The 15,140-nt window shown below is 39.6% G+C and overlaps 1 protein-coding gene across 1 annotated transcript in view; it reads right to left on the bottom strand.

Annotated features, from left to right (window-relative positions):
• The window catches only part of PTCD3 (pentatricopeptide repeat domain 3), a 1,733,015-nt gene that overhangs the window by 548,040 nt on the left and 1,169,835 nt on the right, over positions 1-15,140 (bottom strand). The window contains exon 18 of the mRNA XM_044063464.1: positions 12,312-12,390. Within this exon, the coding sequence (XP_043919399.1) occupies positions 12,312-12,390 (79 nt within the window). The remainder of the gene's footprint in view (positions 1-12,311; positions 12,391-15,140) is intronic.

The following is a 15,140-nucleotide window of genomic DNA, read 5'->3' as shown; positions in this document are numbered from 1 at the left end:
AAACCCTGGGGCTGGTTGCTCCCTTACTCCCCAGGTCCCCAATAAGACTCCCCACTGGCACAGCTATAGGGTCCAGAGCTCAGCCTAGCTGGCAAGCTAACCTCCTGTACCCTCTCTGTCCAACCAGTGCTTTGTGTCCCTGCCCAAGTAGCTGACACACACACACACTTTGAGTTAAGTATTTATACAACTTCACAGACACTGCTGGGAAAGGCTGACAGATTCTCCAGCAGTGTCCCTATACCCAGGCTATACGGTAGTAATTCCTGCCACCACCAGCTAATAATTATCAGCTACCCAATGGCCCTTAAAAGGGTGTCCAATTATTACTGTGCAATATTATAATCCAATTGGTAAGTGTGACTAAATGGTCTTAAGGCTTATTACAGTGGCTTTGTACAATAAACTCTATAAATATGCAATGTACTCTAGACCTCAACTTATCTCTACATAAACCAGCCACAGATGAGGTTTTAAAAATATTTAATAATAAATACTAGAAACACACGACAATACTACTACACCACAGTGCCATTCAAGAGTTCAGAGATCACACAGAAACTTAAAACAATACAGTAGGAAAGTTCTGATCTAACAGAAAAACAGTCTAATCCTTTCTAATTCCTAGCTACTTCTAGGAGAAAACACAGTTCTAACATACGTTTTAAATAAAGAGAACATAAGGCAGTGCTGAGTTGAATGTCCAAGATCAAAATGCTTACAATCTCTCTCTGAAGAATAGTTTTTAAAATCACTAACAAACATTTTTGCTGGGCCCTCCCAGATTACATCATTCTCATTTAGTTCCCATTACATCATTTCTTTGACACTTAGCCAGGAGTTCCCAGGCCAACAGGCTACATTATTTAACAATCTACCACCTGCTCAGGAAGCTACAACAATGAAAGACATTTCACATGTACACTCTAGTAATTATTCCTCAAGTTAAAACAATAGAAAGAATGTGCTAGCCCAGACAGGCTGACTCAGACCTCTACAGATCAAAGGATAGATTTGAAATAATTTTACTTCAAAAGAAAGATTTGAAATGCTTGCTTTAGTTTTCCTTACAGCAGATAGGAATGTTGCTACAATCTTGAAGTTCAACATTTTACAGCATTTTCTTTTATTTAAGAAACAAGCCTGTGTTTTACATTTATATTTACAAATGACAGAATTATGTATCAAATTCTGTTTGGCTAGGCTAGCAGCCTTCACACATCTTTACCAGTCTTCACAGAGGACATGAAACCCAGAATCCTTAGATATTCCCTGGCAGATGTCAGGGACAGGCTGGAAAAGATCAGAAACTTTCCTTTGTACAGTTCTACTCTATCCAAAGGAAGAAATGGTTCTACTAAGAAAACACCCAGAAGACATCCCAGAAAAACTATTGTGTCATAAGGAAAGAGGATTTCTTTAAGTTCCCTGGAATTCCAGAATGAAAAGGAATACCTTGACACAAGTTAGAGATATTTGAAATTTGGAAAAAGTCTGCAAATATAAGACAAGTGCCAACATATGGAAATATATAAATGGCTTGTAGCCTGCATTGAGTAACTACTGGAACCAGGCACTTTGTAACTACCCTTTGGTCCATCTGCTTTTTTTTCTCCTGTAAAAGGGTCCTGATTTAAGGGGAGTGTTTAAAGAGAACTGATGATGTCTGCTTGATACAGGAAATTTTAAAATGTCTAAATTCCATGCAAACTGGAGTATGATGACAAGAATCGTTTAAGTCAAATGTCGATCGAGGGATAGCATCTCTTTTTTAAAAAAAGAAACATCTTTATTAAATTATCCTATATGACCTAGGCAATCATACATTTATATAAATGAAAACAAGCCATATTGACATTTTTCTGTTGCTAATACTATACATCACATATAATTTTCTTAACAGTCATGGTCAATCAGACATTATATAGCTCATTCAATTCTTGCCTTCCCTTAAACCTCATTCCTCCTCTAAAACATTATTCTGTGTGTATTGTTCCCACAATTCCCATTTTTTCTATGAAATTTAATCCTATCCTTTTCTAAATATCTCACTTCCAGTCCTGTTTTCTCTGTCACTATATTCTCTACTTCTAGTACAGTTGGTTTAGACATTGATTTCCAGTTCTAGTAACTGAATTAAAATCCGCAAACCCTTACTATATTTATGCAATTCTGATTCTGTATCACAGCTCAAATAAATTATTTCCTAAGTTATACCAATTTGCTCACCCGGTACTTCTGATGGAATAATCTGCAGGGAATTTTGGAAATCTGCCAACTCTTTCTTCCCTGTGGGGGATAACAACTTGAAATTTAGGAATTTGATGAGGTCTAAGAAAGGAAAGATCTAGGACTGGTCTCCAAGTTCAATCCTTCTTTGGCACCCGAAATATCTTCAGTAAAATATCTTCCCTGTTTGATGTGATGAATTAAGTTCTCTGACCTCCAGGACAATTGTCTGCTCCAAAACAGGAGGAAGCAGGGAAGTCTGGTTTGCTGGAAAAAGATGAATGGACTCCCAGTCATCGGTACCCTTGTTGCATTTTAAAATTCTGTTTGCACCTTGCTGAGACTTTTTTCTGTAAAAAGGATCCTGAACCAGAAATAAAAGATTTTAATGAACTTTGAATTGGAGGGTTAAAGGCATGGGTAACTCCTCGAATCAAAATCTTAAGGATCTTAGCAGCAGAAGGGTCAAACAATAAATATTTAAGGGAAGTGTTTAAAATTTCAGCTTTAATATTTCCTATCAAGTGCTCACAATGCAACCAAGCAAATCTTTTCATAATGGATCCAGTACCAGCAGCTCTGGATACAGCATCAGCAGAATCATAAGAGCGCTTTAAAAAGTGTTTGCTTATTTGAGAAGCAGAACATATTAAGGAATTCAGAGAATTCAGGGTAGGTTAGAAATTAACTCTCTCATGTACTCAAAAGAAGCCAATAAAAATTCTGATATACAAGTCAGGCAGTTTAAAATTCTAAAAGCTAATGCAAGTGAAGAATGTCTGTCCCAATCTAGCAAAAGCTTTCCAATCCTTATCAGAAAGGAGCATTTACAGTATATTTGGCCGTACACAATTTTAATAAAGACATAACTGCATGTACAGCAGACTTTTTTTTTTTTTTGAATAGGAGGTTAACTGCCAGGCATACTGCAAGCAACAGTCTGAGGAAAATCCAATTACAAGTCATATACTTGGGCTGAGGGACTTGGGTTTCATTCTGCTCTCATTGAAATAAATTTCATTTTAATTATAGTTTCAAAAAAAGAAAACCTTTCTTGGGGGATATATACATATCTCCCAAATGTGCAACAAAGTCTAGAAGATTTAGCATCTTTGTCTGGAAGTGTTTACAGAGGTATTTTTATACCCTGAGACGACTCCATAGAATTTTTACTCAGGTGGACTGCAAATATTGGAGCTGTGACGGGTGAGAAAGAGGTGTCTGTGAACATATTTTTTGGGAGTGTACTGAGCTGGCAGACTTTAGGGATTCCCTGTGGACAACTCTCCCAGAGATGCTGGGTAAGTGGACAGGACTTACTGGGGAGATTATTTTTTTTTTGAGCTATGATACAGAATCAGAATTTTCTAGACATAGTAAAGCCTTGCGGTGTCTAATTATGGTGGCTGTCAAAAAAAGCAATTACTAGAAAATGGAAATCTAAGTCTAGACCAACTTTACTAGAAGTAGTGATTATAGTAACAGAGATAAAACAACTGGAATTGGGATATGTAGAAAAGGGAAGGAGCAAACTATATACAAACAATGGGCATTGTGGGAATATATGCAGAGAAGAAACGAGGTTTAAAAGGTAGGATTTGAATGAGCCATATAATACTTAACTGACAATAACTGGATAGATGGGTGATGTACAATGTTTGCAACTACAGTTGTTTCAATGGTGTCTGTGATGCATAATGTTTGCAACTAAAGTGGTGTCAATATTTGTTTTTCATTTATATAAACGTAAAATTGCCTATGCCATATGGGATAATTTGATAAAGATGTTTATAGTAAAAAAAAAAAAAAAAAAAAAAAAAAAGAAACTTTTCTGAGGGATATCTTAAGAAACAATTTCTTCAGAAGCCTCAGCATGAGGGCAATTGACAGAAGAAAAACAGTGCTACTTTCAGTTCCTGCTCCTATGAATGGACTGGGAATTTGTATGGGAAAGAGAAGAAATTTGTTTTCCTTTGTATCTCAGTGAAGAAACAGGCTTTGAAACATTAATGGCTTGAAATACAACTTAAGCAAACTCGAGTAACTCTTCCCTGCCCACAGTGAGAAGGAGAAAGCATATATATTTTTCTCTCTCCCAGGAGAGACCCCCTAGAAAAAATACCAACTTAACTCATTACATCCAAGTGATGCCTCCAGGTGCATCTGCAGTTAATGCCTACTGATGCCTCTGGACGTCAAACATTGCTTGTTCATGCATCAATAATTCCAAAATTATGCTATGGACAAAGTTTTAAAAGATTTCATCTTAAAACAAACAATGGCAACTATATTATTACTTAACCTCTGTCTAGCGCAGGTAAAGAAATATTACAGCAATAACTCACAGCTGGGTGTGGGTAATGCTGGATTTAGCCATGGTTGGTGTGGTTTGGTCACGAGGGCAAAGCCCGAGTGACCAAATAAAGCCAACCGTGGGTAAATCCAGCATTGCCCGCACCCAGCCGTGGGTTATTGCTATTATACTATGGTGTTTGTTTTGTGTTATGTTAGTGTTCCTGTTATTTAGGTTTTTGTTTGCTTTAGTTTGTATTTTTGCACTTTGTCTAAGATAAAATAGTCCACACTTTTAGTTCATGTTTGCTTATTTTATTAAAGGTTTAGAGAGCGGTATCGAGAAGTGCAGTGCTTGCATTTTTGTGTATTTTTTTCTGTTGTGGCATTTTTACAATTGTTAAGTGTAGTTTAGCACGTCGTATGTTATGCGTACACTTTTGAAAGCAGAGGTTGACGGAGTGTGGATCTGGCTTTACCAAGTAGATTGGTGTGTATGAGCTGAGGGATGGAGGACTGTATCAGGAAGCAAGACTTTGTGCTGGGTGCTTGAGGTATGATATCGGAGAGCTGATTATGGTTTTGCTGCTTTTTCTCCATTTACATAGAGACTTCTGTAATGGTATGTTCTCCGTTTACATAGGGACTTCTGTAATGGTATGTAAAGTGTATACTTGAAAGAAACAGAGTTACAAGGTGTGAATGATGGTGGATTTGCTTTTACGAAGTTAATTGCTGTTCGAGCTGAGGGACTGAGTTGTGTAGTAACAATAATGGGTTTTCGGTGATTCAGCTGCAATTTATTATGTTTTTGGCTCTTGCCATTGTATGCTTTATTGTTTTTTATCCATTTAACATTTTCCCATAGTCACTGCATGGTTCGTTACCGGCCAAACTTTTTCGTTAGTTCCTTTTGATTTATCATGTGCACGCTGGTTGGATTAGCCAATAAGCATGCACGTTTATCGGCTTTGCCAAGTTTGCATTGTATAAACTGTTTTATGATATTAATTTATATGCATATAATTTTCACATTTTTCTAAATATCTCAACAACCAAGTAACACAGACAGAACTCCTTAACCTCATATGAAATCTCTCAGATAGATGAATAAAATGCTGCTGACAGTATATGTGTAACTTGAGTGGCTGCTGAGATATTGTAAGTTGTTTACAAACTGCTACAAACATAACAGTTACTGTGTTTACTGTGACTTAAAAAAATTCACTTTAAGATCTAGAAGCTAAGGAATACTACCACTATAAAAATTGTTCATGCTTAAGGGTTTGCCATTTATACTTCTTTCATAACCTCTGTGGTTCCAGAGATATGAACATTTGTTTGAAATGTGAGGACATAATATGATTCTGTCAAAAGGCTCAGGCTCTGCTTATTGGAAGTTAACAGTGCAAACTTCCTGAGCTCCACTGGAGTGAATGAGTTAAGGCAGGAACATTTACATGGGAAATCAGGCACCTTAGCCAAAATGTATGGTAACACTATTTGCTTTCCTACTCAAGGCCAAGAGTGTTTGCCCCTTACCTAGAAAGGGCAACCCAGTGACCGCAAAGGATGCGTCTAACTTGCGATCCTTTGCAGCTACCTGAAGTGTTATACCAGTGGAACCAAGACAAAATAACCGGTCAAAGGAAACAGGTCGAAACACTGCAGAACCACCCATCGGCAGCTGAAGCAGAAAAGAAAGTGGCCTTACACCTGAAGTCTCTGGAGAGGCTTTCTTATTTTTGCAGAAGGGAAAGGAAAAACTGAAGTGCCAGATAACTGCTCAATAGTTAGCAGGAAAAGAGAACCTAAGTGGGAAGCAGAGCCTGAGTGAGTCTGTAAACCTCTTGATGTTAAGTTGTGAAGTAAAAAATTCAACGGAAACCCCAAAAACCCACAATTTTCAGCCCCTATCAATAGTTTTCCACAGGAAAAAAAGATTTACACTCACACATGATTTCTACACAGCTTTTCCGCACAAGTCAAGGAAAAAAAACTTAATATAGTTAAAGTCCATTGAAAAGCCAACTCCTAGCTTAAAAACACAAAAAAGGTGATTGCATTTTCCCAGAAAAATAAAGTGGAAGGTCGTCCTCAGAAAGTACAGTTGTGTACACTTACCATAAATGTAGATGTTGAGTGTATTCACTGTTGCAGTCATTACATTTGGGTAATATGCTGGCAGGTTGCCCTCAGTCGGCCTGAATAACAAAGTCTTGGGTCCTGCGTCAGTTGCTGTCTCCTCTTCCATGACGTCAGGTCATCAGGGGATAAAACATTTAGACGACGCCGTTTTATTCAGTTTTTCTTGCCCCAGATGTCAGGTGCCCCACAAATGGGGAGCCAAATATATATATATATATATATATATATATATATATATATATATATATACATATATGAATAAACAGAAATATATATAAATGCACTTTTAGCAACATAAACTTTACCTTCATCTAAAAGTAAATACACCACAAAGGCTTTAGTGTATAGTGAAGGAAAGAAAAGTTATAGAAAGGGGGATGGCGGGTGGGTAACCCGGACTGCAACAGTGAATACACTCGAACATCTACATTTATGGTAAGTGTACACAACTGCACTATGTTCATGTTTTACTGTTGCAGTCATTATGTTTGGGTAGAATCCCAAAGCTATGGATGGGAGGATGGAACTAAACAGCATTAGGAGTGGCTAAAAGGCCCTGCAGAACTGCAGTGGCAAAGCCTGCCCTGGATTTGGAGAAGAGAGGCAAATGATAATGCTTTGTGAAGGTATGAACAGAGCTCCAAGTAGCAGCTTCTAGAATGTCTTTGGTCGGAACCCCTCTGAGAAAAGCTGCTGAAGTAGAGGCAGCCCTGGTGGAATGTGATCTGATCCCCTTGGGCACAGGTCTACCATGGTGCAAGTAGCAGAAACGAATGCAGTGGCTTATCCACTTAGAAATAGTCTGCTTTGATGTAGCCTTCCCTTCTGACCCTGCAGCAAATGCTACCAGTAGTTGCTCAGACTTTTAGAGATTTGGTCCTGTTTAAGTAGAATCTTAGTTGTCTGTGTACGTCCAATGAATGCAGAATCCACTCCCCCTTGTTCTGCGGATTTGGCTAAAATGTTGACAGGTGAATGGTCTGGTTAAAAGCCACACTGGATACCACCTTAGGCATAAAAGAAGGACTGATTCCTGAGGGACACCCTGTCCAAGTAAAATATAATAAAAGGCTCCACTGCCATGAGAGCCTGTAGTTCTGAAACTCTTCTTGCTGAAGTAACTGCCAAGAGAAAAACTGTTTTCCAAGTTAGAAATGTTATATCTGCAGTAGCTGCTGGTTCAAAAGGAGGCAAGGTGAGTTTTTCCAGCACAAAATTGAGGTCCCATGCAGGAGTTGGTGATCTTCTGGGAGGCCTTAAAGTTTTGACACCTCTAAGATACTGTTTTAAGCAGAGGATGAGAAAAGAGGGGAGGCTCTGTGTTGTAATGAGCCTAGATAGCAGAGGCATGGATTTTTATTGAAGAAAAAGATAGGCCCTTGTCAAGCATCTCAGTCAAATATTGTAAAATCTGAGGAATATTGGGCTTTGCTGTGTCTGTTCCTTGTGCTTGGTTCCAAGCACAGAATCTCTTCCATTTATCAGCATAAGATTTTCTAGTACTAGGGCTTCTGGCTTCCAAAATGACATCAAATCACAGATTTACTGAGAGGTGTTGTTTGAATAATCAGCCATGCTGCAAGATTCAGAGTTTGGAGCAGAGTGTGCAGAAGTTGATTGTTCTGCTGAGACAGTAGATGAGGTATTTGAAGCAAGTACCATGGAGGAAGTTGAGACATATTCCTTAGAAGTGGGTACCAGTGCTGGCGAGGCCAGTCCGGAGCAACTAGGATCATTTTTGTTTTTTCCTGTCTGACTTTTAGTAAGACTGATAGGTTTTTCCAGCTGAAGGATAGGGCATCCACTTTCCATGCTTTTTTGTGATGAGTTCTTGGGCAGAATTTGTCCAACTGATAATTTTGGGGAGAGGCAAATAGATCTATGTCTGGGCTCCCCCATTTCTGTGTTAACATGCAGAAGATTTGTGGATCCAGTTTCCAGTCGTGCGGGTCCATAAGATTTCTGCTTAGGTCGTCTGTCAGAGTATTTTGTTTTCCTGGCAGGAACTGAGCTTGAAGATGTATTTGGTAAGTCAAGGCTGTGTTCCACAAGGCCATGGCTAGTCTGCAAAGGGGGGTAGGAATGTGTACCCCCCCTGCTTGTTTATGTACCACATAACTGTGGTGTTGTCCGTCTTTATCAGTAGTTGTCCTGGATGAAGTAAGACCTTGAAGGCTGTCAGAGCATTCTGAACAGCTAGCATCTCTTTCTGGTTGATATGCAGATGCATTTGGTTTGGGTTCCATTTGCCTTGAATGCATCTCCCCGCCAGGTGGGCCCCCCCAAGCATAGTCTGATGCATCCGTAGTTAGGGTTTGGGTGGCAGGGGGTAGAGTGAATGACAGTCCCTTGTTTTGGTGACATGTCTCTGCCCACCAAAGAAACTCCTGTTGTAGGCAGGGAATGAGAGGAATCATTGTTTTCAGACTGTGACAATGTTGACTCCATAAACTTTTTAGGTACCACTGAAGTTTCCTCATATGCAGTCTCGCATATGGAATTAGAAGAATCCAGGATGCCATGAACCCCAAAGCCTGCAGAATTTGTCTTGCAGATAACTGGGTTTTTGTTGCCATTTGTTTGAAGTATGTTGTCAGTTGCCTTTGTTTGTCTGGCGTAAGGTAAGCCATCTGGGCAGTTGTATTCAAGCTTGCACCCAGGAATGTAATTATTTGAGAGGGTACCAGTTGTGATTTCTTTTCATTTATGGTGTACCCTAGGCATGCTAGAAGCCTTTTTACAAATGCCTGATGTTGAAGAAGAGCGTCCTTGTCCTCTGCTTGAATGAGACAGTCGTCCAGGTAAGGATAAATTTGAGTGCTTCTTTGTCTGCAGAATGCAATTACTGGTGCCAGGCACTTTGTAAAGACCCTGGGCGCACTAGATAAGCCAAAGGGCAGTGCAGAGAATTGGTAATGCAAAAAACCTACCTTGAAGTGGAGGTATCTTCTGCATGATTCCCCTATTGGAATATGTAGGTATGCCTCTTTTAAGTCTAGAGTTACTAACCAAGCATTCCTGCCTAGCATAGGCAGTAGTTGTTGTAAAGTCAGCATTTTGAATTTTGGAATGTCCAGGAACGTGTCCAAAATCGATAAGTCCAGTATTGGACGCCATAAATTGTCTTTTCTGGGTACCAGGAAAAGTCCTGAATAAAAACCTTGCCCTTTTCCCTTTTCTGGTACCGGGTGAATAGCCCCAATATCCATGAGGGACATGACTTGTTTCTGGGCCTCTGCCCACTGGTTTTGTGGCAGATCTGGCCATCCGTTTGAAAATGGCAAAGTATAGAAATGAAATCTGTACCCCCTGGGATACTATGTTTAATACCCACTTGTCCTGGGTAATTAACTGCCAATTTTGAGCATGAAGTGCTAGTTTTCCCCCCCAAGGGGGCTGCCAAAAGTTAAGTGCTTGGTGGTGATAGAGGAAAGTCATTGAGACTGCTTACTGTAGGGTTGTGCTTTGTTTCCTCCAGTTTTGGAGGTGGAGGCACCCCCATTGCTTTGACCTGTAACAACCCCGTGATTAGTATCTGGAGCCTTTTGAGCACCTGAATTTTCCTTGAGTGGCTCTGTTGGACACAGGAAAGGACCAGTTTTTAGTAGGCCAGTGTCTACTGAACCTGGGTGGCTGCACTTGCAAGAAATCTTTTACAGTTTGCATAGATTTAGCTTTGTCTTCCATTTTCTTTAAAACCTCTTCTGCCTTATTACCAAACAGAGCATCATACTGCAAAGGGGCATCCAACAATTTAACTTTAACATGATCAGGCAGATTTTGCTCCTTGAGCCAGGCATGCCTTCTAATCACAGATCCAGTAACGGCAGCCCTACAAGAGGCCTCCAAGGAATTGAAACCACATTGCAAAGTACGCTTTCCAACCTGTTCTGCTGAATGCAATAATTCCTGTAAAACTCTATTTTCCACACAATCAGAAATCAACATCATTTTGTGTTTCAGTAAGCCCATAACATGCTGTTGATATTTAAGAATATGAAACTGGCAGTTTAAGGCCCTGATTGCCAAGGTAGCAGACGTATAAACCTTCTTTCCCTATCTATCCAGCGCCTTGGAATCTCTGCCAGAGGGGGTAGGATTACATTCCAACTGATCCCTTTGTTTAACTCCACCATTGTTACAAGCCTGTGTGCATAAAACCTTGAGTTTCTCTCTGTGACAGCACTGGGATCAAAGGTTGAAATTTTGCCATTCCTGACACAGACCTGCCTTGCTCCAGACAAAGGGAAAACAGGCAGTGCCTGTGGTGGACCTGCAGAGTAAGAGAAAAATCACAGGTTGTCATCATAATTCTGATTTGCAAGCATGAAACCAGATTTCTTCCAATGATGCACATCAGGAAAATATTCATACTTCAAGACTAATAACAATATGGTGATAATAGGTTGTACACCTCTGGTTAATCCCAACAGACTGAGATCATGTGATGTCTTTTAATCCTTCAGTGTGTCATCACAAGGAGAGTATAACTTTTCAGACCACGAATAACCATGTGAAAAAAGTGTTAGCAGATTCTTCGTGGAAGTATGTATGAGTCACAAGGGGCTGCAAAGCATAAAAAGTTTGAACTACGGAATTAAGGAAAACCAAACAGGAAAAAATGCAAGTCAACAATAGAGCACTTTCTGTTGGTGGAGCATGCTAATTTTAAGCAGTAGTTGGGCTGCCCAAAGCTAGGATCTGCTTGACCTAATGGTGGAAAATGTTTTCCAGGACACGTAGAAAATCAAGGACTTCAGGGCAATAAAAATTACCGCAGCTGCTCAACTCAAGATGTGCAACTGAACAGGACAGAAGTAAAAGGAGGGAACTTGTACCAAGGCTGCCAAAACGTGAACCAAACATTTAGTACTGTGTGCTCTGGTCCTTGTAATATTTAAAGACGTTCAGAATACTTTTTCCCCACCATTTTCTTGCTCGTTTCTGTGCCTGATACAGCATTTGTAACATGAAAGAAAGGGACAGATTTGTACTAAATACATGTTTTCTGGATGTGGCGTTAGAACATATACAGGAGGTGTGGCTGCAGATTCATGTTGTGAGGTAACATTAATGAATCAGTTCTTATGGAAACTGCATGCTGGAGCTTAAAATGCTGCAGGATCAAATACGTCTTTTCTAGTGTATTAACTGCCAAAAATACAAGGAAACCACCAAGTAAACCACCATGGAAAATGGATAAAACTGAAAAATGGTAACATCAGACAAAAATATAGTTAACTAACTTGTAAGGCCTGAATGGAAGAAGCGATGCCTTTAACTATGGATATCAGCAAAGTGTGTGGTACGTGACCAGATGGCTGTTGAGTCTTAGCACCTGTAGCCACACACTGCTGCATTATTATTAGCAGACAATGTTTCAAATTACAATATAGCTGCTAAAACAGAATTGACAATCCTGACAGATTTAACTATTTTGAAAGACATTTAACAAAACACACATCTAGCAGCAATGCTAATATCAAAGTTTTTACAGTGGTCATGTGAAGCAAGTGATGCATTCTACAGGTTACAGATGAACCCACTAATGTATCTGGTCAACATACAAAGCAAACAACTAGAGGGAGGCTGGCAGAAAGAAAAAAAGGTATTAAAAGTAAGATTTAAGTACAATGACTTACCGAGGGGATCAGCTGCCTGTACCATCTCAGGACTACATCAATGTGCTCCATCATGCACAAAAGATTAAAGAATCTTCCACTGCAAGCAAGTGAAAGGAGGGGAAAATAAGAGTGCTTATATACATTACATGCAAAATAAAATGCAAGCATTGCTTCTATTTCAGTAAAATGGAAAGTAAATAATACAAGGTAACTGGAACAGACCAGTTGTGTACTTATAGTAACAGTATTGTACATGAATGAGCAAACCCATGATTATCACAAATCAGGTCTGAAACCACAGGCTTTCAATCAAGCACAGCATCTTAAAACCTATCCAGAGTAATAGCCTTCCTCTTCATCAGAAATCCTTGCCAGACCTCCAAGTGTATAGCTTAAAACTGGAGCTGTATGCACAACAAAATTCAAAACCAACTCTCTAGACCATGTTTACCATAAGGCAAGGAGGAAGAAGGGTGATTACATTGATGAGGGCAGGCCTCTTCATCCATATAGTACAGTTGTGCTGTGTTAGGAATGCACCATAATTGTAAATGTTCGAGTATATCCATTGTTGCAGTAATGGCTCTTGGGAAAGACTCCCAGAGCTTACATACTAATTGCCAATGGTTCTTTGGGGAGAAAATAGATAGAGGCATCCCTGCAAAACGGCCGTGGCAAATCCTGCTCTGGACCTGGCTTCAATACTTTCACCATAATGCTCGGAAAGGTGTGGATATTTGACAAGGTAGCTCCTCCCAGGACAGGACAGCTTACATGAATACTACCCTAAAGAAAGTTAGTGGTGGCTGCAGTGGCCCTAACAGGCCCAGGAACAGTCTGGCCATGAAAGTTATAACAGAAGCAGATGCAGTAGAGTAGTCATCCTTAGCAAATTAACTAAATTTTGATAATTTGTTTTCTCTACACACAATCACAAGATGCTTATAGGCACATGGAAAAAATGCAAAATCCTTTCCCCTTTCTTTGGGATGATGGCAAAAATACAGGGAAGGTGGATAATTTTGTTCACGGATAGCTCTGTTACCACACTGGTCATGAAAGCTGGATTAATACACAGGGTGACTCTTATCCTTCTAGATAATGAGGAAGAGTTCTTTACAAATAAGGGTTTGCAAATCAAGAGATCCTTCCAGCAAATGTAACAAACACCAAGAAGATATCAGTCTAGGTCAAAGATCTGAGGTAAGTGAAAGCGGCTGGCTCAAAGGAGGGCAAGGCAAGTTTCTCTAAAATGTAACTTAAGTCCCATGATGCAGTTATCTCTCTTTCAGGGGGTCTCAAATGTAGGATCATCTTGAGGAATTACTTCACTGTTAACAAGGAACAAAAGATGGGGATCCTATGGCAGATAAGCTAAGATGGCTGACGTCTATAACTTGATTGACGCATATGATAACGCTTAAGGTCTAACAAGAATACGAGGATTGAGGACACTAATACTGCATCTGGGTCTCGATTCCTCTGAATCGCTAATGGGAAAATCATTTCCATTTAACTTGGAAGTATTTCCTTGGGATAATTTTCCTAGCTTCTCTCGGAATAAAACAGCACAATCTCTAAAAATATATGCACTTTTAGCCCTTGTCCATGGCTCTAATAACCTTCTCGAAGAAAACTAGCAGGTTTAGTAAGCACTACCTGCTCCTGACAAAATAAAACTGGGTGGGGGTCCAGTGTTTAAAGAAAGCCCATGTCTTAGTTCATCAGGTACACAATAATTCTTTCAATGTCCTTGTGTACAAAACTAAAATAATTTATAGGCCTGCAGTTCTCTGGGCCTGTTTATGGTCCCTCTGTGTAGAGAGATGACCACTACAGTCCTCCATTCTGTAGAAATAGAGCTTGTCTGAAAGGCTGTGGTGAATAAAAATTCCAGTGGGCCTGAAGGGTTGCATTTCAAGCTACTTAGGCGGTATCCTGGGATGTTATAGGGACCCACTGATGCACAGTTTTAGCTCTGGACAGTGCAGCAAGGACCTGATATTTAGTGATACTTGGGGGGAAAACTGGTAGAGGGTTTTTATGGGAGGGAACTGTGGGTGAAATTGGAGCCAAACTTATTGGCCAGCAAATGTGCTATGTCCTCTGGTTTTCTATAGGGAGTTCCATCAAATATTTATTTTTCAATAAACATCTTTATTAAATTATCACGTATGACACAGGCAATCTTACATTTATATAAATGAAAAAGAAACATTGACACCACTTTAGTTGCAAACATTATACACCACAGACACCATTGCAACAACTGTTGCAAAACATTATACATCACTTATAATCTACCCAGTCGCCGTCAGTTAAACATTACATGGCTCACTCAAATCCGAACTCTTAAACCTCTATTCTTCTCTGTATGTATCGTTTCCACAATTCCCATTTTTTCCTATGTAGTTTGCTCCTTCTCTTTTCTACAGATCATTGTTTTATTTCTGTTACTATTATTCACTACTTCTAGTAAAGTTGATCGAGACTTTGATTTTCATTTTCTAGTAATTGCTTTTTTGGGAGTCACCATAATTAGGCTCAGCAAGGCATTATTATTTCTGATTCTGTGCCATATTAGCTCAGTACACTATTAGGTGTTTTCCTTAAGGTTGCGCACACACCAGAAAGATGCTTTACGGTTACCTTTAGCCTGGGAAGCTATATTTGCCTCAAAGCTGGCTTTGGTGGGTCGATTAGTCCTGTGAGTTAGTTGTTGAGACTAATGAAGTTTTTGTCTGTTGTCCCTAGCTCGTGCTATTTTTGGAGAGGATTTTCTTTTTTTTTATTGTACAATCTATTTATACTGACAGCCCACACCAAGGCAGCTTGTTTTTAGAGTTT

Source organism: Protopterus annectens, chromosome 2.part1 (assembly GCF_019279795.1).
Source record: "Protopterus annectens isolate FY-2018-M chromosome 2.part1, PAN1.0, whole genome shotgun sequence".
NCBI lineage: Eukaryota > Metazoa > Chordata > Ceratodontiformes > Protopteridae > Protopterus > Protopterus annectens.
This window is presented reverse-complemented; position numbering and strand designations above follow the sequence as displayed.